At 36.8% G+C, this 26,406-nt stretch overlaps 3 protein-coding genes across 4 annotated transcripts; 2 read left to right on the forward strand and 1 right to left on the reverse strand.

Moving 5' to 3' along the window:
- Nucleotides 1-132: 132 nt before the first annotated feature.
- LOC126599954 (rab GTPase-activating protein 22-like) lies at nucleotides 133-4,357 on the reverse strand. Of its 2 annotated transcripts, none has more exons than XM_050266433.1 (5): nucleotides 3,899-4,357; nucleotides 2,803-2,938; nucleotides 2,630-2,679; nucleotides 1,841-1,894; nucleotides 133-1,680 (listed from the first exon to the last, which is right to left on the reverse strand). In XM_050266433.1, the coding sequence occupies exons 1-5, from the start codon at nucleotides 4,123-4,125 to the stop codon at nucleotides 426-428; spliced, it is 1,722 nt and encodes a 573-aa protein (XP_050122390.1). In that variant the 5' UTR covers nucleotides 4,126-4,357; the 3' UTR covers nucleotides 133-425. The 2 variants fall into 2 exon arrangements, with proteins under 2 accessions (XP_050122390.1, XP_050122391.1); XM_050266434.1 differs by having other exon boundaries at nucleotides 3,586-4,041.
- A 14,411-nt stretch (nucleotides 4,358-18,768) lies between these two features.
- On the forward strand, nucleotides 18,769-19,524 carry LOC126600010 (uncharacterized). The gene has a single exon (XM_050266505.1). The coding sequence runs from the start codon at nucleotides 18,966-18,968 to the stop codon at nucleotides 19,437-19,439; it is 474 nt and encodes a 157-aa protein (XP_050122462.1). The 5' UTR covers nucleotides 18,769-18,965; the 3' UTR covers nucleotides 19,440-19,524.
- Nucleotides 19,525-21,769: 2,245 nt separating this feature from the next.
- LOC126600931 (embryogenesis-associated protein EMB8-like) lies at nucleotides 21,770-26,103 on the forward strand. Its single transcript, XM_050267639.1, has 8 exons — nucleotides 21,770-22,273; nucleotides 22,412-22,540; nucleotides 22,794-22,925; nucleotides 23,403-23,545; nucleotides 23,664-23,761; nucleotides 23,852-23,946; nucleotides 24,613-24,666; nucleotides 25,449-26,103. The coding sequence occupies exons 1-8, from the start codon at nucleotides 21,875-21,877 to the stop codon at nucleotides 25,659-25,661; spliced, it is 1,263 nt and encodes a 420-aa protein (XP_050123596.1). The 5' UTR covers nucleotides 21,770-21,874; the 3' UTR covers nucleotides 25,662-26,103.
- The last annotated feature ends 303 nt before the right edge of the window (nucleotides 26,104-26,406 follow it).

A 26,406-nucleotide genomic window follows, 5' to 3' on the forward strand; every position in this document is an offset into this window, starting at 1 on the left:
AAAATATACAACCGAGGTCAGATTGTAACTCCATTACTCGCTACCATCTGATTGTCAACCACTGCCACCAAAAACACAATTTACTCAAGGAGAAAGTTCGTTCATAAATCAAAGTAAGGTTGTCGATCTGAATTTACTAATTTCTGAATTGCTGCCAGTCACTCTGAAGGGCAACAGAGTGCGAGCAATACATTTTATATATATATATAAATCCCATAATTTACTCCAATACAGAATTTGCCTATCAGATGCTTGTTTCAAGCAAGTGCGAAACTCATCCCAAAGATCCCTTGCTTTCAAAGGGATCCCCACCAGGTGCAACAACAACACAAAAAAAAAGGAAAAAGGAAAAAAAAAGGAAAACAAGAATCGGAGGGTGGGCGAGAGAGCAAAAGATCAAAGCCTAGCATTAGCATTGGGTGTTTCTAAATCTTGTCATGAAGGGTCACCACCAAGTCATGGGCATCATCTAAAAGCTTCCACACATCCAGACGGCCCGTCATGCTGTTGCACTCCCTCATGATCTCTTCCATGCTGCTGTACTTCTCTATGATAGTCTTCCTTCTTTGTAGCACAGAAGCCGCTATTGCATAGAGCAAGAGATCATCGGTAGGAGGGGCTCTCTGCCTAATCCTTCCCCAAGCAGACTTGGCAATACCTGCCCTGATTGCAGCCTGATCTGCCCACATTACCTCCCAGAGGCAAAGCGTATCCTCAAAGCTCAACTCTCTCCTGAAGAGAACCACCACCATTCTGTACACAAAAAAGCAATCCTCCGCTTGAAGCTTCTCCAGGTGTCTGTAAAGAGGAACATCTTTGCACTTGATAATCTTCGAAACAAGGCCAAGTTGCCTCCGGATTCCTGCCTCATCCAGTCGGAAATTATGCCGTGCCTTTTTCATAAAACCCACAAAGCACCCGAAGGCTTCATGGTCCTCTTCCAGCACTGAGATAATAGGAGAGAGTAGATCACTCATCCCCTGGCAGTACCCAATCTCAGGATCATACAGAGCATAGGCTTCCAGGATTCCAACCAGGCGAGAGGCATGAAAAATCCTGCATGGCTCCAAGTGATCATAATCCTTTAACCCGACACTTTCAGCTAGTCTTTGTGCCTTCATCTCTGATACATCAGCCTGTGATGGTGAGTAAATAATCCATTCATCATTTGCGCGAACGGCATCAAGGCGGATGATCCTCTGCCATGTGGCAAAATCTTCTGCTGAGTGGACTTTGGGCTTGTTTTCAATATTGGAGAGACAGGAGCTCTCCTTAGGCTTGTCATCAACATAGTTTTCTTCAGTAACATCAGTGGATAGTAATGGTCGAGTGATATCAGTTTCTTCAGAGGAATCAGAATCAGTTGATTCCGTATCGGCAGCATAAGGATCATCACAGGTGACTCCACTTTTCTCTCCATCTCCTTCAAGTGATTCAGAAGTCTGAACAGCTTGATTGCCTACAGGGTTATCTGAATCCTTGGGTAATTGGTCTCCTCCCTCAGTTGAAATGTACCTCCTGGCACTTGTAACATCCCCTTGGTCAGAAGAATCTAAAACTTGACTGAAATCCCCGCTGCTCTCAGTGCTACTGTTACCAGAAGTTTCCTTCAACTTCGAGCTCTTATCACTTTGTGTTAAAATTCTGCGACACTGTCTCCGCAAGTTTTCATATTCTTTTCTGCATTGCAAGTGATTAAGAAAGTGTGAACACCTTGAAGAAGAAGAAGAAGAAGAACATGCACATATAAAGTAAATGTGAGAGATAGGGAACCGTGACAAGGAAATATGCCATATGAAATTTACGTACAGGAAGAGGGCAAAGAACAGAAAGACAATACCTTTTCTGGTTTTTTACAGTCTCTCTTTCTTCCTTGGAACTGTTCACATCATAGCTGTTGAGAAAGAACAAATCAATGTTAAATCAGCCAGTACCAAAATCCACAGGTAAATTTTTTTCAGCATCCAAAAAAGGGAAAAAAGCATTTTATAAGTTCATTTTTCTTGTGAGACTACAAGGCAACTGAGATTAGGTTCCATATTTCATTATGCCATACTAGAATCAAAAGTCCAACCTTCACCTCCAGAAAGCAAATTGGGCTGGATAAATAATGAAAAAGAAACTACATATACAAATACAAGTTCCTTATCATAATTTAACACCATGCACCCAGATGCAGGTTCCCATGTTAATCGCGACTAAAACATCCATAAAAACAGAAAGTACCATGCATGAGGGTCCAGGCTTAAATAACTATTGGAACTTAAAACAAACACATTGAGGTTTTTCATCCCTCCTCATTGTACCAAATCTTAGTCACTAGGAAAATCACAGAGGAAGTACATAAAGACCAAGAAAAAATCAAACAATACGTGAATGTATTCAAAGCACTCAGAAAACGCAGCATAGAGACACACCAGAAAGGACAAAGTACATCTGGGTAGATAAAAAAATTCATCATAATTCATAGCAGACACCTGCAAGGCTCCCTGGACCAAGCATTCCCCAGGACCAGGCAACCAAACAGTCATCAATGCAACAAGTTTGAAATCATACACTAACTAATTTCCATATATCAGATACACAACTTGAAGCATTAAAGCAATTGCATAGAGAAGAAAATACTCACATTCCAAGAAGAAATGGCCACACTTCAGCTCGAATACTTGGATCAACACCCTGCATGAGAAACTAAGTGATTAATATCCAACAGCTGTAAAACATACATTGATAAAAAAAATCAACAACTAACACAATTAGACGGAAATTAGAAGATAGTTCTGACAAAAGTCAATAACATACTCCACTGCGAACTTTCTTCAAAAATTTGAGACCACCATCAGTGAGTTTCCCATCCGGTGTAAATAAACTTTTCCATTGTTTTGGTAGAAGGGCGTGTTTTTTTCTCCTACGGGACCAAGGTGATTTAAGACTGCCCCTGAAGAAAGAGACAAATACAAGTGATCAGATTTCACTGCGGGAAGCATAAGTAAAACAAACATAACTAAAAAGCCAAAGTGGTATACAAATGACAAACGAAGATATCAAGAAAGAACAATGTGCAAATCACCTATAAAAAATACGGTCAACTACGAAAGGACAAACAGAACTATTGCCACCGAAGTAGAGAGAATAATTTTGATGGACAGTACAAGGTTTATGACTAAACACGAAACCCACAAAGAAGATTTTTCTTTCAATGAATCAGAGACAACAAAAGAGCTGGACCTCTAAATTTGTGACACAAAAAGCCTAATCGAACCCAATTTCATTTCCGACAGTCCACATCTAATGCATGGAAACAATATTCAGAATCCGAATCCTACAGGAGAGTAGTAAAGGAAGACTAGGGAATAAGTACTTGAACAGGACAATTTCCGCAACACAAGAATCAATTGGATTACATATCAAATTTATAAAAGATGAGAAAAACCCCACCTTTGGTGCTTACAAAAATGTGAAATGAAACAGAAAAATCCCAGCTTTTCTTCCTATTCATACAACTTCTAAGTAACCAAGTAGACTGAAAGGGACCAAATTTAAGGGACAGAAATATGGGGGAGAACAGGAACAGTGAAAACTCACCGATCAGTGGAAACTGGTGAGGAAGATGAGGAAGCAACGACTAACAAAACCGATCGTAGATGAATCCACGATGACGACGACGGTGAAGATGTGGAATTTGACGACGGTGGAGGTGGATTAAAAGAAGTGTGAATCCGCCGTAGGGCTTTCATTAATGGTTGTTTCTGATGCGTAATCATCTTTGTGTGTTTTTTTGTCTACCTATCAATCTGTCAAGCTATTGAAGAATCTAGGGTTTTGCACTCACAACGAATTTAGGGATTTCGATTTCGATTCAGTAAATTCTTTGGGAATTTTTGTTTGTTTGCTTTACCTACGAGAGTAGACGACTGTGGCGGCCAAGGCGATACCGGCCATGGCCGTGACGGCGACGGCTAAGCCGACATTGGAGGAAGCAGTCCAAGACCAGAAGCCGCTTCCGCCACCGACGCCGCCGCCGATGAGCGAACCGCTTCTCCCCCCACCACCGCCGCCGCCGCCGGTGCTAGCCTCCGCGAACACGATCCATTTCCAACCATCAGCTCCACCGCCGAAGAGCATCAATGAAAAAACTCACCCTCGATTCCTATGAGCAACTTCTCAAATTATACGTATCCCCCTCGCCAATTAGGGTTCTTCGCCTTCTGTCGCTCAGGCGCTGCAGGGCGTCTAAATCACCAGAACAAGCAGAAAACCCTCAGCAGTCTCTCTCTCTAGCTTTCTCTCTCTAAACTGCCTTTGGTTTTCACAGTTTTTTAGAGATTTCGCTCTCTTTCCATGAATTGAAAGGCAGGAATTATATAAATTAAAAGGGTTTTTTATATTAGCATCCCTCCCATATTAAAATTTAATATTAAATAATTTATTTATGGCTTATTATATTAATATTCTATATCTACTAATTAATAAATTCTTCTTTGTCAACCAAAAGATGATGAAAGACAAATTAGTCTTCTATCACACAAAAAAAATCATGAGTAATAATGTAATTTCACATATTCAAATTTTACTATTTTTTATTAAAGTCTCACATACAGGTAGTATTAAAATACCTCCAATATTATTATAAAAAATAAAAAAAATCCAAAAACAAAAACCTCTAACTCCCCCATGCTCTCTCCCCCCCCCCCCCCCATTCACATTTTCTAAAAAAATGTGTTCATACACACAAAGCTCATTTTCTAAAAAAATGTGTTCATACACACAAAGTGTATAGGCAAATGCTAGTAAATTATTGAAAAAATCTCACATGCTAAATACACCCCACATTCTTAATATATACCTTACATTTTCTACATGCACCCCATCTTTTATATACACCCCACATTTCTCAAATCTTATAAAGCTTTTAATTTGGACAAAAAATGCTGACTGGAATTTTGACAAAAAATACTGCATGGGATTTAAAGCATATGTGGGTTGTTTTCAATTTCACCATTAAAACCCATGTCGTTTGTTTTTAATATTTGATGGTAATTTTAGGTGTTTAATTCTTCATGTAATCCCTGTGATCTCTAAAAGATGAATACGAACATAGAAGCTTGAATAACGCAGCAAAAGCAAGATTAAATCATTATTGAAGTCGTCAAAATCACTAAAACAATATAAAAAATATGAAGTCTTACCTCATGTGAAGCTTCCGAAACATCGATTTCGTGTTTCATTAGTCAAAAATAATTTTTTTCAATCAACATATTTGTAGTTTCATTGGTTAGAGGGATTTTGATAGATGAAGAAAATAAATAATACATTAAAAGTAATTTGAGGTGTATTTCGAAATTTTTTATTTTTTTTTAAACCTAATTAAGTCAAAATTGTCATTGCATTGTAGGGTAAATAAAGACTTTTTATATTAGAACCCCATAAAATGTTGAATGCACCTCATATTAAAATTTAATATTAAATGATTTATTTACTCTACTATGCAATGACAATTTTGACCTTATTAGGTTTAAAAAAATAAAAAAATTCTAAATACACCTCAGATCACTTTTAATATATTATTTATTTTCTTCAACTATCAAAATCCCTCCAACCAATGAAACTACAAACATGTTGATTGAAAAAAAAAAATTTGATGAATGAAACACGAAATCGATGTTTAGGAAGCTTCACATAAGGTAAGACTTCATATTTTTTTATCGTTTTAGTGATTTTGATGACATCAATAATGATTTAATCTTACTTTTTCTGCGCTATTCAAGCATTTATATTCGTATTCATCTTTTAGAGATCACAAGGATTACATAAAGAATTAAACACCTAAAATTACCATCAAATATTCAAAAATAAACGACATGAGTTTTAATGATGGAATTGAAAACAACCCTCATATGCTTTAAATCCCAAGCAGCATCTTTTGTCAAATTTCAGTTAGCATTTTTTGTCCAAATTAAAAACTTTATAAGATTTAAGAAAAGATGGGGTGCATGTAACATCCCACATCGCCCAGGGGAGTGATCCTTAAATGTATATTCTCATCCCTACCTAGCACGAGGCATTTTGGGAGCTCACTGGCTTCGGGTTCTGTAGGAATTTCGAAGTTAAGCGAGAAGGAGGCCAGATGTGACAACCCGTCCCAAATTTTACATTTCTATTAATTTTAAAAGCGTGATTTTACAAAAAATGCCCTTAGAAGAGGAACTGTAAACTCGAGAAATACTTTTGTTTCAGTCACTAATTATATTTTTATATATTTTTAAATGTGGATATTATTTAGTAATTAATTATTTAAAGAGGAAGATGAAGAAAATGAGGGGAAAAAGAAAAGAAAAACGGAAACAGAAAAAGGATGAGGGAAGGGCAAAGCTGCCCAATCGGAACAGGAGAGAGGGAGGAGTTGGGCCAACCAGAAAGAAGAGAAAGTGGAGGACCAATCAAAGGAAGAAGAAATGAGGGGAAGGAGGAAGAGTGATGAACAGGGGAAAAGGAGGAAACGGGTCATCCTTGACCCGTGCGACCCATGCCTTTAAACCGGCGGTTTCTCGCCATTCTCGTTCAATTTTCCGACGAATTGGACCTATGAACCACTTCCAATCATCCCCTTCACCTTTCTCTTTTTCTTTCACCAAAAATTAGAAGGAAATTGATAGTATTTTGGTAACAAAATGAGATGGGTGCCGCGGGAGACTTTGCTCAAAATCGATCAATTGTGAAACCATCCCCTTTAATTACCATCATCAAAACACTCCTCTAGAACCCAGGAACAAAGCCCAGGCAATGGTTGAGGCGTCAGAGTTGCTATGGAGCCAAATTGAAGACACCTAAAACTAGGGTTTCCGACGGGTTTTGATGAAATTAGAGCATTTCCAGGCCAAATTGGCCTTGGTCATAGGCGCTGATCGTTTATGACACCTCAATGTTCGTGCTAAGAAGTTGTAGCGTGGACTCCAGGTGAGTGGATCTTTCCTTGCTCATCTTATGTTTCATGATTGATAATTCTATAAATGCTTTTAAATAAAACTAAGAAACTTATGCCATGACATATATATATTTATATGTTATAAAATACTATCAGATGGTTAAGTTAGATTTCATCGTGATCTATCCATATGCGTATTACTATAAATGATTATTGTGAACTACGAATGGCTTGATCCCTGCTTAGGGTACGTAGGCAGTCTAACGAGACGTTAGATGCAGCCATATAAGAAATTAGATTAAATAATTGTGACCACGGCCTTGTTTAAGGAAATGAGCAATGTGCGTGGGCTTTTGGTTTTAAGTATATATGTATACGCTCGATGTTTTCCCAGAAAATGCAATTAAATGAATTATGCTCTAAAAATGCCATGCCTATTAAATAATGCGTAAACGATGAGATGAATTGTTTGCATATATATATATATATATATATATATATATATATATATATATATATATAATTGTGGTGCTGTGAACGCTCTGAAGTGCAAAGGTGAACGCAGGACATTCGGGTAAGTTCATGTAAGTTTAGGTAAGTTCAAGTAAGTATACGGTATTAGTTGATTGATGAGATATGTGATGAGATATGAATATGTCGTACAGGTCACTAGAGGTGACTCCAACTATTATATGCTAGCCATAACTGATGAGATATGTGATGAGATAGCAATATGTCGTATAGGTCACTAGAGGTGACTCCGACTATTATATGCTAGCCATGATTGATGAGATATGAATATGTCGTATAGGTCACTAGAGGTGACTCCGACTATTATATGCTAGCCATAACTTATGAGATATGTGATGAGATATGAATATGTCGTATAGGTCACTAGAGGTGACTTCGACTATTATATGCTAGCCATGATTGATGAGATATGTGATGAGATATGAATAGGTCGTATATGTCACTAGAGGTGACTCCGACTTATATGCTAGCCATGATTGATGAGATATGTGATGAGATATCAAAATGTCGTATAGGTCACTAGAGATGACTTCGACTATTATATGCTAGCCATAACTGATGAGATATATGATGAAATATCAATATGTCGTATAGGTCACTAGAGGTGACTCCAACTTACATGCTAGTATATATAATGAATATATGTGATGAAATAACATATGTGGTGAATACGTGATGGGCTAGTAGATGTGATGAATATGCAATAAGTTAACATATGATTATAAATATGTGAAGCATGACTTGAATCAATATACGTATATAAAGATGTATATTTTTATATTCTAAGTCTGCAAAATTATATAGGTATTGTAGTGAGGGGTTATAGCAATTTATATGATTTCTATTAAAATTTTAATTACTGGGCCACTCACCTTTGTCTTATCTTCACCCCGCCTCTAGGTCTTCTTAGCTGAGTTTTCTTATCATTGAGGAATGATGGCGATTCTTAGTATTGAAGATTATTCGAGGGTACGATTCTTAATTCACTATTTTGTACTTGCTTATGCTCTAACGTCACGTGTGAAGTGGGTTCATTCCCGCTCACCAGTGCACTCTGGTATTTAGGCACTCTTAGGTTTAAATTTATTCACAATTTTCCACATCATCACACTTTATGGCTTCGTCACCTTCCATGTGTCGCCCAGCACAGCTTGATTCGGAGTCTTAATGGACATTCCGGGTCGGGGTGTGTCACCAGAGCACTCCTAGGATGGGTGACCCACTGGGAAGTTGCTCGTGAGTTCCCAAAAATAAAACCGTGAGGGAATGATAAGCCCAAAGCGAACAATATCGTGCTACAGTGGTAGAGTGGGCCCGGGATGTGGTGGACATGGGCCATGATGTGACAAAATGGTATCAGAGCCAATCCTTGGGCGGAAGTGTGCCGACGAGGACGTCGGGCCCTTAAGGGGGGTGGATTGTAACATCCCACATCGCCCAGGGGAGTGATCCTTGAATGTATATTCTCATCCCTACCTAACACGAGGCATTTTGGGAGCTCACTGGTTTTGGGTTCCGTAGGAACTCCGAAGTTAAGCGAGAAGGAGGCCAGAGCACTCCCAGGATGGGTAACCCATTGGGAAGTTGCTCGTGAGTTCCCAAAAACAAAACCGTGAGGGAATTGTAAGCCCAAAGCGGACAATATCATGCGACGGTGGTAGAGCAGGCCCGGGATGTGGTAGACCCGGGCCAGGATGTGACAGTGCATGTAGAAAATGTAAGGTGTGTATTGAGAATGTAAGGTGTGAGGATATTATGTATAAGTATGTGGGGTGTATTAAGATACTTTTTCATTGAATAAGCAAATGTAGAGTGTATTTAGTATGTGAGGTTTATTCATCAATTTGTGGGAAGTTAATATAATAAGCTAATTAAAAATTATTATATTATTATATCCATATATATCTATCTCTAGTCTTTATGTTGGTATGCGAATCTTTTTCTCTTTGTATCTCTCTCCTCTCTCCGTTGATGAGAGAGAGTGAGTGGGACATGATAAAAGGTAGATCGGAGACTTGGAGGGTCGGACTCTCGGAGCGTGGGCAACGGATGGGAAATTAAGATTGGTCCGGCCCAATTTGGCCCAATTTTACTCGGTTGGTTTGCGAGAAAAACAATAACGTAGGCCTGTGATGCGTCGGTAATTTCATTTTGTTCAGAACAAACAAATGATGTAGTAGTACATACGCTTAATTTCACAATAAGGTAGCAATAATGTGATTCAAAATCATTTTTTACAAGAATTGAATCTAAGAATTAAATTTGCCTTATAAATAAAGAAGAATATCACTATACCGTAGTACTTAGTGAAAACAATAAATACTATTAAAAACATGTTATATCTACAATGTTCCTAATTTGAATAGAGTAAATCTATAATTTGATAAAGATCTATTTTCTATCACTTTTGTGGACTAAATTTTGATAAACATTTACTATAATTATCTTATTAAAGCATTAATCTATAGATTTAGTCGCGATGTTGCGTTGGTTGTTCACCTGTATAGACTGATTGACCGACTAATTATATATCATACTGCTTAGTGCAACCTCTTTTGATAGGAGTTACAATATTTACATGTATTTAATACAATCATCATCTCGACGGTCATATGGTGATTGAATTAAACACATACATTCACATGAATTATAATTGACCATCAGATAATAAGTATATTAAATACATGTAAATATTATAGTCAACCCCCCATTTTGATTATATTTTTTCCTCAAAATTTTGATCACATCTTATCGTGGTTGTTTCTTCTAGAGTATAGAATAACCCTATGAATTATAGCTTAGTTTTTGAATTTTAACTCAAATCTTTATCTTTGTCAATCAACTGGCACTACCAAATATTCTTTGTAAATTGATATTTTGGTCGTCTACATCAGTATCACTATGAAAGGCTGGACATTAACGTGCAAATAAGAGAAAGAACAAAAGAATACAAATGATCGAACTTCCCCTGCCCTTAATGTAAAAATATCGATGCACTAAAAAAAATACAAATGGACAACCAACTTGATAGATGATAGAACTTTAATCTTATAATTATGACCTTATTCCCTGGCTTTATACTCTTCCCACAATCACTATGATCTGCATAATTGAGATGTTTCATCATAACATGCCTCTTAAAAGTGATTTACTTCCATAAGCATATGCAAAAGTCAAAAAGACAAGTTGTGATTATTATTATAATTAAGTGGGATTATTGAAGATGGAATTAGCTCACATGGCACACAATTTACAAATACAAATTAGATGTGGGATTTTAATTATATATTGGTGCACATTTTGCAGAGACAATGGGGGAGACAAAAGCACTCAAGTGTTGCCGGACCACATGCCTCGGCTTATTTCTTAAAGTATCAACACATGAAGCATGGGATACTCTGGTGTTTCCTAATTTACTTGAGTAAATTAGGAAACTCCATTGTAAAGGAGATGAATTTGGTGATCTTTTGGGTTCTTTCTTGAAGATCTGGAACGTGAGTCTTTTGGTTAGAGGCGAATTAGGAGTTTTTGTTGCAATCCAAATGAAGTCGGAAGGGATAGAGGAAGAAGAAAGTTTCAAAACAAATGATGTTTATACATTGGAGTAGGATTCTCTCCTATCTTTTTTCCCTTCCCTTCCCTCATCTCCTATTTGAACAGTCACGGTTAAAATAGATAATGTGAGAAGAGGGGACGGAAGGGGATGAAAAAAGGAGGGGAGAGAATCCTAGTCCTTATACATTTGCCTATGGACCTTGAATTAATCTCACGATCCGCTCACAAACTTTTTTCAATTTGTATTTATAATTTCTCGTATGGCTTTGGTATTTATTACTTGCTTTGTATAGTAGCGAAATGTTAAGAGCAAATCATATCATTTATTATTTGCTGTCTATTTTGAGCGTGTGGAGTGTATTTGTGGGCTTAAGACCGGCTGAACTAAATTATACAATCAATTACTTTAATGTCATGCTTGGACCGTCTCTAACCAAAGAGTGGAAAAAAAAAAAACCAAATATTGGAGAAATTCTATATATATATTTTTTTTGGAAACTAGGAGAAATTCTATAGTTTAGTTGCTGGATCATGTAATTCCTACGCCCCAGACACAAACATAACCACCCTACCCCACCAACATACTTTGAGACCCACACTCAACCAATGTTTTGACCTCACCCTCTCTCGCACATCCCCCACTTCACCCCAGGAGAAAGGGGTCATTTCCGGATTCTTTCCACCTAATATTTCTTATCAAACAATTTGGGTTTTTGAAATTTGATTCAACGGCTAAAGTTATTATAACTTTTAAAATGGGCCAGTGTTTTTAGTCGTTGAATTAAATTTTAAGGACACAGATTGTTTGATGAGGAGGATTAGGTGTAAGGGATCCGGAGATGATCCCATTCCGCCGCTCCCCCCCCCCCGGGGGCACTGAAAAATGCCTCCAGATTTTGTGTCCAAATCATCTCCAAGGGATGTTTTAATATTTTTTTTTTTCAATTTGTTTCAGCCCTCAAACGATATAGAAAAACACTTTACAGAAATTAACACCAAAATTGATAACCACCATACTAAATAACCAATTACACCCAACACCTAATTTATTAATTAAATTAAATATTTTTAATATTTGCAATTCGGTTCGATTTCGTTTTGGTTCTAGATGTTAAGAACCTAAACCAAACTGTTAGTTTAGCTTTAGGTTTGGTCTCAAACCGAAATTGTTTTAATTTGCAAAAATCGAAACATTTGATGGGATCCGAATTAAGCTGTATTTCAATTTCAGTTTTCGATCCCAAGTGCTCTCCTAAGAGATAGTTTTAGTTACAAGCTCACGATATTAAACTCTTCTTATGACCTTGGTATTAGTCTTTGCTACTTTGTAATGACAATTGAGTACATGTGTCCTTTACAACATGAATATATATAATTTTGAAATCCTAAAGCTTTATTATAATCTTGAAAAGAAAATCAACCATATATATAACTACAAATACACTAAAAATATCTTGTGGGAACCAGAGATACTTCTGTGAAATTCTAAGGGATTCTATAATTTACTAGTCCCTTAGCACATGCCTACGTGTGTGCTAATTGGCTTTTTGTTTATTATGTTTATGTATTAGTAATTTTTTTGTCAAATATATTAGTATTAATTTTATCAAGTAACCACCCACGTAGTGGGTGCTTTGTTTGTAATCTTTAAAATGATGTAGTTTACCATTTTACCCTTATTAATTAAATTGTTTTGTTTTGAAATTCTTAATTAGGTAGGGACATTTCTTGTCATTTTGAATGTTTCACTTTTTTTGCCTTCTCACTTTATATACTAGCATATGGGCACACACAAAGTGTGAGAAATTTTTTTTTGTTTTGTTTTTGAAATAGAAGGAGAGATGAAAAGAGTAATAGAAAATGTGGGAGTGGGAAGTCTTTATTTATTTATTTAATTAGAGATATATTATAATTACATGTAGGTGAGATTTTGAAGAAAAAAAACAACAAAATTTGGTTGTGTGAAATTATATTTCTGCCCCATATTTCTTATTCATGTTTTGTTTTAATTAGACGATTAAACTGGTAGTTTTATAAAATTTTGATTGACAATGAGTGTTTTATTAATTAGTAGAAATATAGATGAGATTTAGTTTGTCAAAGCAAGTTTCGAGTGACCAAGGGTCCAGATTTCACAATGACCAAACTCGTGATCAACTAAGGGCCCCGCTAGTAGTTATTGGTGGTACCCACTCTGAATCATCAAGTCGGGCAAGGGAGATTCCGAGACAACCACCCCACTCCCTTTACTATCAATATCCATGAGTTTCTTTGAATTATATTTAGACAGTAGTTCCAACTTCCGATAAGAAACCTTTTGATTCATGTTTAAGCCGAGTAGCGCGGACTTGCAATTAAACAGCGTAAAAAATTACTTGTAATTAAAAGTGTTCTAGTATGCGCACAATCTTCTGGTGTATGTAGTCTCATTGAGCACATCATAAACTCTTAGGAATAGTAGTGTTTTAGTATGCACACAACCGTTTGGTGTACGTGGCTGCACTAAACACGTCATAAATTATTTAGATTAATAAGGCACATCACTCGCTATAGTTGAGTAGGATTATATATTTGAACATAAAGCATTCTATTGTTCTTGGCAAGGTTCTAACAGAATTAAGCGCTAGTCGAGCGAACGGCTAGAGCCTAACGTCTAGAAGGCTAGGCAAGGCCTAGCATACTAGGCAAATAAGTAAATTTATTATATATTATATAAATAAGTGTTTGATTGTATTTTATTATATATTGTATAAATAAGTGTATGTTGTACTTAAAATATATAGTTTTATTGCGATACATAAACTACAAAAATATAATGACATATAAATTATAAAGTATTAGAACATAATAAAAACATGAGGAACAAACATATAATGTGTGTTCATGTAAGTATTCAACAAGTCTCTTCCAAGTTATTAAAAAAATGAAAGTTATAAGTTTTCTGTCTAAGCGAGAGATGAGATCTAGTCGGGTGCCTGAGTATGTTTAAGCACCTATTCTTAATTTTCAAACACCAAAAGATTAATAGGGACGGTGACCATCCGATTGCGCCTAAACGAGAATTTTTAGAATAGTGTTTCTTGGTCATTAAAGTGTTTACGATATGAATAACAAGCGATAATAATTTTTTTCTTTCTTCATACAATATGAGTCAAACTATGAGATCGATCATTCTGAATTCGTCCATTGACGAATATAAATATAGTTGAATTTATATCTAATAAGAAGTTAATTTGTGAATGATTACATGTATTAAGAGTTTATTTTAAAACACAAGTAGCTGCGTTTTGAGAGAAATATGATTAACTAGCCAAAAAATATTGCTTGAAAATATTATTTCTTGTGATTAATCATGATGGTAGGGAAAGTGTGGCTTTAAAAAGGGAAAAAGAGAGATCTTGTGAGACAAGAAAGAACCAAAGTTTGGTGCGGTCAGTGTGGTGGGAATTTGGATAATATTGATAGCCCCAAAACTAAAGCCATTGATTCCGAACCCTTATCATCACGACCCCATTTCTTTGGGAAGATTTTACACGTTAGGTTTCTTAGTGCAAGTCTTCCTTGACTTTTTTTAGAAACTCTAGATTCTTCCTTATATTCATTTCCCGTCGTATGGATTCGATTTTTATGAGGCAAAATGAGAAACACACTCTTTTTAATCTATTTTGATAGTTATTTTTGTTTATTCAATGTGATAGTTTGAATCTATGAGAAACTAACAAGAGTGTGTGGAAATCACAAGCAACGAAGGTTGGTTGAGTATGTAAAGATCGTTTTTTTCGCTAGACCAAAGTCTAAATTCAAGTTCCACAGACGACAATCTCTCTTGGTGGGGATCTTAAAAATAAAAAAAAAAGGAGCTAAGATCCCCTCTCTAATTCCTCAAAGTGGCTTGTGATATGTCCAGGATCGGGGGATGGGGTGACCTCCCCTGCCGCTAAACTTTTCTCAACCAAAAAAAGAAAGAAAGAAAAAGAAATTACATCCCTATATATAGACGAGCTGTGGACCCATACGTCGACAATTTTGAATTCCTTCCCGCTCAACAAGTTATGACTTGAATGGTACATGTTTTGGATGCTATGAGCTTTGGTAGAGCAAGAAATACCCTCAGAATACCCGAACTATTTATAAAAACGTGTGACAAAAACATAAAAATGCTCATATATTCAAAGGAACTTTATTTGGTTTCAATCGAAGCTTCTAGCTTCTTCAATATGTCCTTCATAGTAGTTTTTCAAAATGCACTTGATTTACAAAATCGCTCACTAGCACAAGTGCTTTCTCCATAAGCATTTTCAAGTGGGAACCAAAGGTTGCCAAGAACAAATTGAGAGGATTGAAAACACAACCAAGGGCAGTTGGACCTTCAAATTAGTCCATGCAAATATCAAGACAGCCCAACGACTTATTGGCCCTTCAAATTAGTCCATGCAAATATCAAGACAGCCCAAAATCCATATTTTAACTTGATCCGGAACCTTCGTTGCTGACGCTCTCTCTCTCAGAAAATCCCTCTACACCTTCGCCGCCACCACATTTTCGCACCGCCGTCTCTGTTTCCCGCGAAGCCACCCGCCCAGGAGCAGCCCCAAGTTTCCCACTTCACCGCCCGAACTTCTCTTCGGTAATCTCCAGCCACTATCATATTTAATTTCTGTTTTATATTCACAATTGATTTTCTGAATCCAATTTTACATTGTAGTGCTGATTTATGGCGTTTTTGTGATTTGATTCAGATTAAGATTGTATTAAGATAATAATCTTAATTACTCAGCGGCCATGGCTACTGACCCAGTTGAGATGAGGCTTTTGCTTCCCTGTTTGAATAGTTGGGAAGCCAATTTAAGTTTCAAAATTTTGAATTATTGATTTGAATATTTGATGTTGCTTGAATTGAACTAATGTTCCGATGAACTCTGGACTTTGATTTTAATTAATCCTCACTTGGGTTTTATTTCCTGAGCTTTTTCGGCAATAAATATGACGAATTTTCTACATAGTCGTATCATTTTGTAAGATAGTGTTCATGGCACACGAGAAGATAGCGATAATCGCAATATTCTGCGAATGAATATCCATCCTTTTGCTTAAGTTAGCTAAAACTTTGGTTTTATGTTTGAACTGCATTTACTGGATTGAATGCGGAATAATTTATTTCATCGTCGCGGAACTAGGTTTTGCAAGAAGCAGAAAGAAGTATGGCTTTGACAAACTTCATACTGACAGTCGCTGGTGTAGGCGCGGTGATTCTTATGCTGAGGGGTGATGTGCGACAATCAGCTACCATCTTCAAGCGCAATGTCAAGCATATTCGCACATGGCTGGAGGAAGAATCCCCCAAGTAATCCTCTTCTCCTTCTTTTGTCGTTTTGTTTTTCTGTAAAATATGTTCACTATGAAATTGTTTATATGTTTGCAAGTTGGGGCTCAATTTTGTCAAAATTTTAATTTGGCAGTTCATTTGAATTCTATATGTTTCTTGAAAATGGTTCTGTACTGTGCTAGTGTCACTCTTAACATGGATTAGAGTTAACGTTCCGCAGATTGCTACATGCTTTATATTCAGATTGGGTGAAGATTTCTGATGTTATCATGAACCGTTTTCATTGTTTTGTCTTGATGTTGGAAAAGAGGAAGGTTTAGTAAGTTAGCAAGTAATGGTGTGAAATTGGTTTCTTGTGTGAGAGATGTTAGTTTGATGTGGGTTTGAAGGGTTTAATTTTCAAATCCTTAGCTGTACTGTATTACCTAAACGAGTAGGCATGCCTTTTCTCTTTTATCTTAGCTTTTCGGTTTTACCCTAGTCTTGATTCTTTGGTTGGAGTAGGGCATTAGTTTCTATATTTTGGAATCAGCCCTCAAATAGAAGGGCAGCTCGTGAGACTTTCATTATTGTATTACTTGGTTCTATTCTTCGCGTCCATAGTTTTTAAGATAAACCAAGATTGATTTGTTATCAAACAGTGGTGCGGTGTACAAAATTTTGTCCAGCCAAACCTGGACAGTGGACATTGATTATTGTGTAAGATACCATTTCAGTGTGATCTCGAGGAATCGATGAATTGTGACATGTCGTTTTATGTTTATTTGGAAACAATTTACTCTGCTTTCATATATTTTTTGTTAGTGGTCTTGCATCTTAATACAACTTAATGGATTCTCTCTTAGAATCACCAAGGAACTGGAATCAAAGGTTCCACCGAAGGATGTTCCAAAGGACAAGGAAAAGCACTAGTGTTGATATGAGCTTCTTGTGTTTTTCACAACAGTTTACTACTCGTTTATTTCTATCTTCTAAGGAAAAGTTCATTATATGATGGCATTTCTTTAGGAATAAGACTTGACCTGGATTTTCTGTTCATAAAATGTCTTATCTTGTTTATCGTAGTTGATTTTTGGTCTTTAGATATGCATATATGTAACTATTAACCGCGAAGAAAGCTATCGCCTGTTAATTGGAGGTTTCTTGTTCTTATGAGTGTAATTTTGTAGCTAGTAATGCTCGTAGTTGTTGTACCACGGAATATCCACTGCGTAAGATCATCAAACCTTGTCAAGTTTTGTGTTGTTTTACTCCGATCTTTTACCTAATTTTCAGCTGTGAACGTTGTACGCTTGGCAGAATTGAACCTATTCTTGCATTTCTGTTTAAAATTCATTCAAACAAATTTACACCTAAAAGTTTCTCAACTTCTAGTCACCAGCAGATATTACCAGAGTGAGATGACATGCATTATATGCTCGTTTGAAAATGCAAGCACGAGTTTGAAAACATAAGTCTGGTAAGAAAACATTACAACGTAACATTCTTTGATATTATAGTGATTGGAAAGATCTTATAATGGATTTGTTAAGATCAGTCGGACACGCGCTCATGTTGTTCTTGATCATGGATGTTTTAATGGCCAAGATCAACCCACGATGTCCCTGGTCGCAACTTGCAAGTACCTATTGACCCTAGCCCTCAAAAACATTTTCCAGATGGATTGGAGCCGTGGGTTTTAGGTTTGGTTTTGGTTTTGGTATCCTATTAGACCAACTTTTAATCTAACATAGCATGGTATAATCATCCAACACGCCAAACCATGTGAAACCGTTGCCAAGCATTTTCCTTCCCCTTTTAGAAACCCTAAATTAATGGTAACTGGTAAGCACACCAAATATACATGAACAGAGCTAACTTTTCTTCAGCTAAGTCGTGAGCAATTAAATGTTATGTGATACATAAAATTGGCACGTTAGCTAACACTCACTCTAATACAAATAAACAATTATTATATGCGGATATAGAATTTTGCTTGTAATAAAGAATATGTCAGCAAGTGTATCTTTTGAGATATTTTCTAGTGTGTCGGGAATACGGATCTGTATACCAATGTAATATATAATTGGTTCAAATTTTATTCCCCTGGTTTATCTGCACTCATGGTTACTCGGCCTCCCCAATGTACCCGGATATGCTCGCGTTGTTTCAATAAAAACAGCTAATTTCGATTACCGCTTGAGGGCTTTACTCACTCTGCAGAACATATAATTGAAAAAGAATTGAAAGAGTTTCCAACATTCTGGCAATTTAAAGTTTCCAACAAAGTGTATTATACTTGATACACTAAATCGTATTTCCAGCATACTGAAAAATTTCTCATATCCTCATAATAACATCACCCATCTATTATTAGACGATTATTATCACCATAAACACGAAGTAGGTGAGAGCATCCCACCGACAATGGCACAATAAACCCAATGTCCATTTGGTGAACAACCCACCTGATCCCTTTCCAAACCCTAATTCCGCTCAACCTCCATCCAACAACTTTTAAGCCCTTTTCTTAATCACTCTCCCCATATATTAATTCAACCCAACTAACAAAAAGCTCCAAGCCTTCAAACCCTCCATCCAAAAACTCCGAAAAATATAAAAGATTTTGCTCACGATACTCCTCAAGAAATGGCTAGTGGCAAGCAACTTGTTGTTGAAGACAAGCAGCGTGCCGGGGCCGAGATCGTTTACGGCCCCGAAGATTGCTACCGGCAGTCCATAGACCTACTACATGAGCTAGGGTTTCCCAAAGGTGTCCTCCCCCTGCAGGACCTCGTGGAGTGCGGGAGGGTCAGAGAAACTGGGTTCGTGTGGATGAAGCAGAAGCAACCCTACGAGCACTTCTTTGAGGGGTCCAACACACGTGTCAGCTACGCAACTGAGGTGACTGGGTACGTGGAGAAGTGCAGGATGAAGAAGATGACTGGGATCAAGAGCAAGCAGGTTTTTCTGTGGGTCCCCATATCTGAGATGAGTGTTGAGGATCCGGCGGGGAAGAAGATCGTTTTCAAGACTCCGATGGGGATCGGGAAGTCTTTTCCGGTCACGGCGTTCATGACGGAGGAGGAGAAGCGGAAGTATTTGGAGAAGGTCAATGAATGAGGTTAAGGAAATTAATGGAGGGTTTTGAGGTGAATTTGTGGGGGTTAATTATATGGTTAAATAAAAATTTATCTTTTTTATTATATTTTTCAAAGCCGTCATGTGTGAAACTTTATATTAAGCCACTTACAAAGTTACACTCGTACATGAAAGTTGGTTTTACCTCAAAAATTAGACCTGACATTCGTGTCGTGTTTTCCGTGTTCGTGTTGTTTTTGTGTCATACCCAATATCTTAATGGGTCGTGTCGTGTAATACGCGTTAAAATAAACGGGTAAAATGACCAGACCTGAAATCGACCCGATAATATTAACAGGTAATATGACCCGACTCGTTATCCGTTAAGGAAAATATATTATAAACCAATAAATAATAAAATGAAAAACATAATACTAAATAAATATATACGTATCATATTGTCACATTCAAAACATAAAAACTCAATTTTCTTTTAAATATATTTCACTTATTTAAAGTCTTTAATAGTTTTTTAATTAATGTAGAAGTGTAAAAAAATATAGAAAAAATATATAAACGCTCGTAATAACAAGCTTTACAACTTTCATGAAGAGCTTAACTTCGAAATTCACCACTATAATCATATAAATCATAGATCAAAATTTAACCGTTGATTGTTGTTTATATTTACGCTTCATTGTTCTCATCAAATTTTGTTTTTTTTTTAGATTTTGTTTTTTGAAAACTTGATATATTAGAGGATGTAGGAAGATGAACGGTTTAGATCGTTGATATTATATTCAGAGTTTTACGGTTAGTGAAAATATTGCTTGATGTTTATAAAGTTTCTACAAACTATATGACATCGACTCATATTTCAGTTAACCGTAAATATCAAAACGTGATTAAAGATCTGAACCGTTCATCTTCTTACATCCACTAGATGATTATGTTTTCAAAAAAGAAAATTTAAAAAATGAAATTCAGTAAGAAGAATAAAGCGTAAATAGCAATTGACGGTTAAATATAAATTTAAGGTTTATGAATTATAGTGTTGGATTTCGAAGCTGACCCCTTCATGAAAGTTGTAAAGTTTGTCACTATGAGTGATTGTATATATTTTTTTTTACATTTTTTACACTTCTACAATAATTATTATTAATTTTGCCCTCAAATAAAAAACACTATTCATGAAGATTTGGAGGATTTTAAAAATCTAAACAATAATGTAAGTGCATTATCTACTCGTGGAGGAATAATGATGAATCACGAGTGTTTATATATTGAATCACGAGTCTTTATATATTCTTTCACATTTTTCATACTTGTATGTATGTCTTATTAGTTCTTGCCTATACAAATACTATATTAGTTTATTTTAATTTTGGACAACAACATGTTAAGTAAAATTTATCCTAATAATGATAATAAGGAACTCTCATAATAAAAATAAATAATGACTAAAACTTTTTTTTAAAACTTATATAGAATAATAATACAAAACTATATATTTAATATAAAATATATTGTATATATTAATATGGCTATTGTATTTTATAATAAATCTTTTAGTAATTAAACTTTAAAATTATCAAAATAATTTTTTTCTTAACGGATCGAACGGGTTACCCACGTGTTACCCGCGTGTATACCAGTTAAGAACTTGTTATTAACAGGTCACCCGATAATGATCTAATAAGTTATCGTGTTGACTCGAAACCCGTTATTTTTGTGTCGTTTTCATGTCGTGTCACCGTGACGTGTCATAAACTGCCGGGTCTATCCAAAATGTCATTTATTCAGGATTAATGTGACGACGGACGAAGAGATAATAGTAATACTCGTGTCATTGAAGTCACTCCTTTGATGTGTGAAGGTTTATATAAAGTTACCAAAACATTGTACTAACAATTAAACTTCATAAGACCATCATTTCTAATTTCCGAATTAGCTATAATTTTATATGTATTTCATAATAACAGTACATGAAAGTTGTTTTTACCTCCAAATGTCATTTACTCGGGTTAATGTGATGTCGGAAGAAGAGATAACAATGATACTCTTGTCATTGAAATCACTCTTTTTGATATATGGAGGTTTATATAAAGTTTTCAAAACATTGTACTGAAAATTAAACTTCATAAGACCATCATTTCCAATTTCCGAATTAAATGTACGATTATTATTTAAGGAAAATTAATGAAAATGGCATGAAAATTTTGAGTTTTAATGATAAGGATAAAATAAAAGGTAAAGTGAATAGTACCATGATTGACTTTTTAGTGTAAAAATATGGTTTTTTTGTTAAAATGAACAGTACCAGGAGCTTTTCGTTAAAATTCCCTTATATTTATTTTAATATAATCATAATCTGTTCGTAGGAAAAATAACGAAAGGAGAAAGAAACATTTTTTTGTGGTCTTTCCAAAAACCACTCCTCAAGCGATCCACTAAATACAAAACCAACCAACCAACCAATGGCCACTGGCCAGAGCCTACCTTGGCAACTCACCACCTCTCTCCTAATTACGCCACGTGTCCCACCTCCACAGCTACACTCGCCTCCCCGCCTGCTCCCCCCTCCACGTCACCTCATCGCCGCCCCCATGGCCCATCCGTCCCTCGAAATCCTCGGAGGCGGCTGCGACCTCTTCCTCCCCGCCCTCACCACCCTGACCCGACCCTACGACCCGTATCCGGTAATCGGGTCGAACCGCCACGTCGAGACCATATTCGCTTCGTTCTACAGGTCCACTCCCGACGTCAGGCTCCGTCGCGAATGCCTCCGTACTGCAGACGACGGTGCCGTTGCCCTCGACTGGGTATCCGGTGACGACCGCCTTTTGCCCCCCGACTCCCCCCTCCTCATTCTCCTGGTTCGTTCGTTCTCACATTTCTCTTCCTTTATTTCCTGTTTGTTTCCCGGAAAATTACAAAAAAAAAACAGAAAAAAAGGGGAAAACTTTTGAGTTAGAAATTGAGTTTTGGATTTTGGGTAATGGGTGTTTTTGCAGCCTGGTTTAACTGGAGGGAGTGATGACTCGTATGTGAAGCACATGCTGGTTCGCGCCAAAAGTAAAGGGTGGCGGGTCTTGGTGTTCAACAGCCGCGGTTGCGGCGGCAGTCCTGTAACAACTCCTCAGGTATTCTCACTTGGCCCAATCAGTTTTCTAGTTTTTCAATTGAACCCAATTCATGATCCCAATTAACATTTTTTGCTGCATTGTTTACAATTGGCAAGATTGATACTTGTTGTAATGGGGTTGTTGTTTTCGAGTTCAGATTGTTTTTTTGGTTCTTAATCGTTGATGGGAGTTTTATGCTAAAGATTTGAACTTTTTGATGTGGTTTTTAAGCCAGCTTTGTGATTAGTTATCTTATGGCGCTGATATGCAGTTCTATTCGGCTTCATTTTTAGGAGATATGTGTGAAGTAGTGGCTCATGTTGGTACTCGGTATCCGAAAGCTAATCTCTATGCTGTTGGTTGGTCTCTTGGCGCTAACATTCTTGTTCGCTACTTGGGTCAGGTACAGTGTAACTTCTCTCATTTCCTCTCACATTCTGTCTGTATAGTTTGTGATTGACGAATCGCTTTCAGGATTTCGTTTTGTTCGTTTGGATCATTGATTTGCACTAAAAACTTTTGGTGTCTGTTGCTTAGAAGGCAGTAATCTAGCTAGTTGTAGAAAGCTGTTGTTTCTGCTCAACGGAATTCATAAATGCCTTTAAGACCAACAAATGACGTGTTGAGCTGACACTAAGCTATAGAATGGTGTACTAGTTGGATTTGGTTTGTCACGCAGTCTGCACTTGGCATGTAAATATAGAGCTAATGTTAGTCATATATGTCCATATAGTAGCGTTCTATGGCCTTGAATTTTCAATGAAGTTACATCTTATCTTCACTTATAAATAGTCGGACCTACCATTTGCACTGGGATTTTCTTTAACGTTTTTTGCTCCACTTGCATTTCATTTATATTCCAATGATGTGGTACCTGCAGGAATCTAATGCATGCCGTCTTTCTGGTGCTGTCTCGTTGTGTAATCCTTTCAATTTGGTCATTGCAGACGAGGACTTCCATAAGGGCTTTAATAATGTTTATGACAAAGCTCTTGCAAGTTCACTGTGCAAAATTTTCAAGAAGTAAATATCATGCATTATTAATTTTATGTCTTGAGATCAATATCTTGCAAGTTCACTCTCAACAGTTATTTCAGCTTGAGATCAATAAATAACCCAATTTTACGGGACTACATTGTAGGCATGCTCTACTCTTTGAAGACATGGGTGGTGAGTATAATATTCCATTGGCTGCCAATGCAAAGTCCGTCAGGGAGTTTGATGATGGACTAACTCGTGGTACGTATATTGTGTACGTGAAACCATTTGATTTCAGATGGGATAACACGACATTCATCTGATGAGAACACCTTCAATGAAAACTTGCAGTTTCATTTGGCTTCAAGTCAGTAGATGACTACTACTCCAATTCCAGTAGTTCAAATTCCATAAAGGATGTCTGCACCCCATTGCTTTGCATTCAGGTACTTTTCTCTCGAACATTTCATATGGTTAATAGAAATTTTATGAATCTTGCAGCCGATGTTGAAGTGTGTAGATTCTAAAAGCTTCGTTTTTATTCTGGTTAAATTTATAATGGACTTGTTATAAAAAAACATGAGACACATCGAGCCTGGGCATATCTGTTTGGCGGTGTATTCTTATACCCAGTTTGGTAGGAATGATAGAAAAGGGAGAGCAAAGGAAAGATGCAAGATGTTAGTGACGGAAGGGAGATTGTCAATCCTTGAAGTTGCTTATTTGAGTGGAAAGGAAGAACAGAGGGATAAGGAACCCCATGCCCAGTATAATCTCTCCCTCTAACAATGAATAGATTGATTGAGGGATTGATGAGCATAATAAGCACAAGTTATGACATTACTGTTTTTTTTTTCTATCTTCAATCCACTTTATGGATGGATAGTGGTAATCCATAGCTTTATATTATATTTCACACTGCTTATCCCTTTCGAAACAAGAAGAGGACAGAACTACTTCTTTCCTTCGTCATGACTTACCATATCCATCCTTTAGAGTTATGTCTTTTCTATCGAACATAGTGTTCTTAATTTGATTGCATGAGTGGAATAATTAAAAGCGTATTCAACTAACTTAAATGAGCTTTCACTTATTGTTCTTATGGGTTTCAGGCGGAAAATGATCCAATTGCTCCAAACCGGGGAATTCCTCGTGAGGATATCAAGGTTTGTAGTGTCTCGAGACCAAGATACTATTTTCTAAATTACGTTCAACCTTAACTTTGGATGAGGGCCTTAATAGTGCGATGAAAACTGAGGAAATATTTGTTAGGAATGCTCTAGAAAAGTCAGATAGAGAGACTTGGAAATGACTAGATGCAATACATATGAGAGAACTTCCGAATGACTCCTTGAAAGGTGTCATTTAAGATTCTGCTTTTAAGTGGCCTATTTAGTGTTTTAGTAGTGGCTTTGTAGTGCTCGAGTAGTTTATTGGCAGTGTTCTTGTATTGCATTTTTAGCAATCTAGTGTAGAGTTCCTTGGTATTTTGAAAGTCCCTCATCCAAACATAGGGATTAGTGGTTTATTTGTTAATTCTCCAATAGTTCTTGTATTTTGTTATTTTCAATATAATTCAGCATATGTAATGCCGTATACACCAAGATAAACCACAAATTTTGAAATACTAACTAACGTGATAGGGTTTAGGGGAGAAGGCTGCGTGGACGGATTGTTCTAGACTGAACATACCCTTAAAAATGAATTGACTAGGGAGCCTCTCTTCCTTGTAAAAATTCAACGGACCCCATATGCTTGGGATTTTTAGAAAATCTAAAGAAAGAGGTCATTTTCCTTAGATCAGTTGCATCAAATGGATTGGTGGACTGTTGAGCTACCCTCGTGTTCCCTCTGCTTGTAAAGAATATTTCTTTGGACATATCTCTTGTGATCTCCTTCTATGTACTATCGGCATTTTGATATAGTACATCGCTTACTGTTTTCACAGGACAATACAAACTGCATGTTGATAGTCACACCCAAAGGTGGCCACCTAGGGTGGGTTGCAGGCGCTGAAGCTCCATTTGGAGCTCCTTGGACTGATCCAGTCGTCATGGATTTCCTTGAGCATCTGCAGAGAGGAAAACTTGAGGCCTTTTCAACTAGTAATTTGGAAGGTGTGCACCGGAGTTCAGAGGGCTTGCACATCTTGGAAGTATAGTTGGGAAAAACTTGATTCTTGCTATATACATACTGTATTTTTTTCTCAGACTACTCATAAGAATGTAGAGGTCGCACTTGGTGCGATGGCAAGTGCCTTCGCCCATGAGCGGTAGGTCTCGGGTTCGAGACTTGGGAGCAGCCTCTCCATAAATGGGGGTAAGGCTAGCCGACATTCACCTCTCCCAGACCCTGCGTAAAGCGGGAGCCTTGTGCACTGGGTACGACGACTACTTATAAGAATGTGATGGAATATGATCATTTCAATACAAATAAGCTAAAATCACATGATTCTTTGTACTTTTATGCTGTTGTACATTGCAGCTTAGCATGCAATTATGCCTCGGATCGACCTTTTCTTTTAATTATGATGCACACTTAATGTAATCCATTATTCATATGGAGAAAACTTCATCAGTGTTGAGTTATATATTCTTCAAGAATGCGAAACGTGTAGTGGTGCGAGTACGTTGTTTTCGGCGCCTATGATGTTCGGAAGAAAGTTCATCAGTATTAAGTTTTGGTATTCATTTCACATGTGTTTCTTTCTAATATCTACAACACAGTAGCTCCACTTTAAATCTTTAACGTCTTTCTTATCCAACTGTTGGGGATCTCTTTGGTTTCGTCCTCCCAATATGCCAAGAATCATTAGGTGCTTTTCGTTTAAGTGCTTTTTTTTTTTTTTGTGTGCGCTTTTGCTATTGGAACTTGTGGTGACTTAGCCTCGATTTGCTTATTTATCT

The sequence above is a fragment of the Malus sylvestris genome, chromosome 14 (genome assembly GCF_916048215.2).
Source record: "Malus sylvestris chromosome 14, drMalSylv7.2, whole genome shotgun sequence".
Classification (NCBI taxonomy): domain Eukaryota; kingdom Viridiplantae; phylum Streptophyta; class Magnoliopsida; order Rosales; family Rosaceae; genus Malus; species Malus sylvestris.

What these genes read in the sequence shown, in the direction of transcription:
- LOC126599954 (XM_050266433.1), bottom strand. Translation starts at nt 4,125, where the DNA reads ATGCTCTTCGGCGGTGGAGCTGATGGTTGGAAATGGATCGTGTTCGCG. An exon ending in TGGCCATTTCTTCTTGGAAT is followed by an intron (nt 1,895 to 2,629) that starts GTGAGTATTTTC and finishes CTTTCTCAACAG; the next exon opens with CTATGATGTGAACAGTTCCA. An exon ending in ACTGTAAAAAACCAGAAAAG is followed by an intron (nt 1,681 to 1,840) that starts GTATTGTCTTTC and finishes CTTGCAATGCAG; the next exon opens with AAAAGAATATGAAAACTTGC.
- LOC126600010 (XM_050266505.1), top strand. Translation starts at nt 18,966, where the DNA reads ATGGCTAGTGGCAAGCAACTTGTTGTTGAAGACAAGCAGCGTGCCGGG.
- LOC126600931 (XM_050267639.1), top strand. Translation starts at nt 21,875, where the DNA reads ATGGCCACTGGCCAGAGCCTACCTTGGCAACTCACCACCTCTCTCCTA. An exon ending in CCCCCCTCCTCATTCTCCTG is followed by an intron (nt 22,274 to 22,411) that starts GTTCGTTCGTTC and finishes GTGTTTTTGCAG; the next exon opens with CCTGGTTTAACTGGAGGGAG. An exon ending in CCCCATTGCTTTGCATTCAG is followed by an intron (nt 23,947 to 24,612) that starts GTACTTTTCTCT and finishes TATGGGTTTCAG; the next exon opens with GCGGAAAATGATCCAATTGC.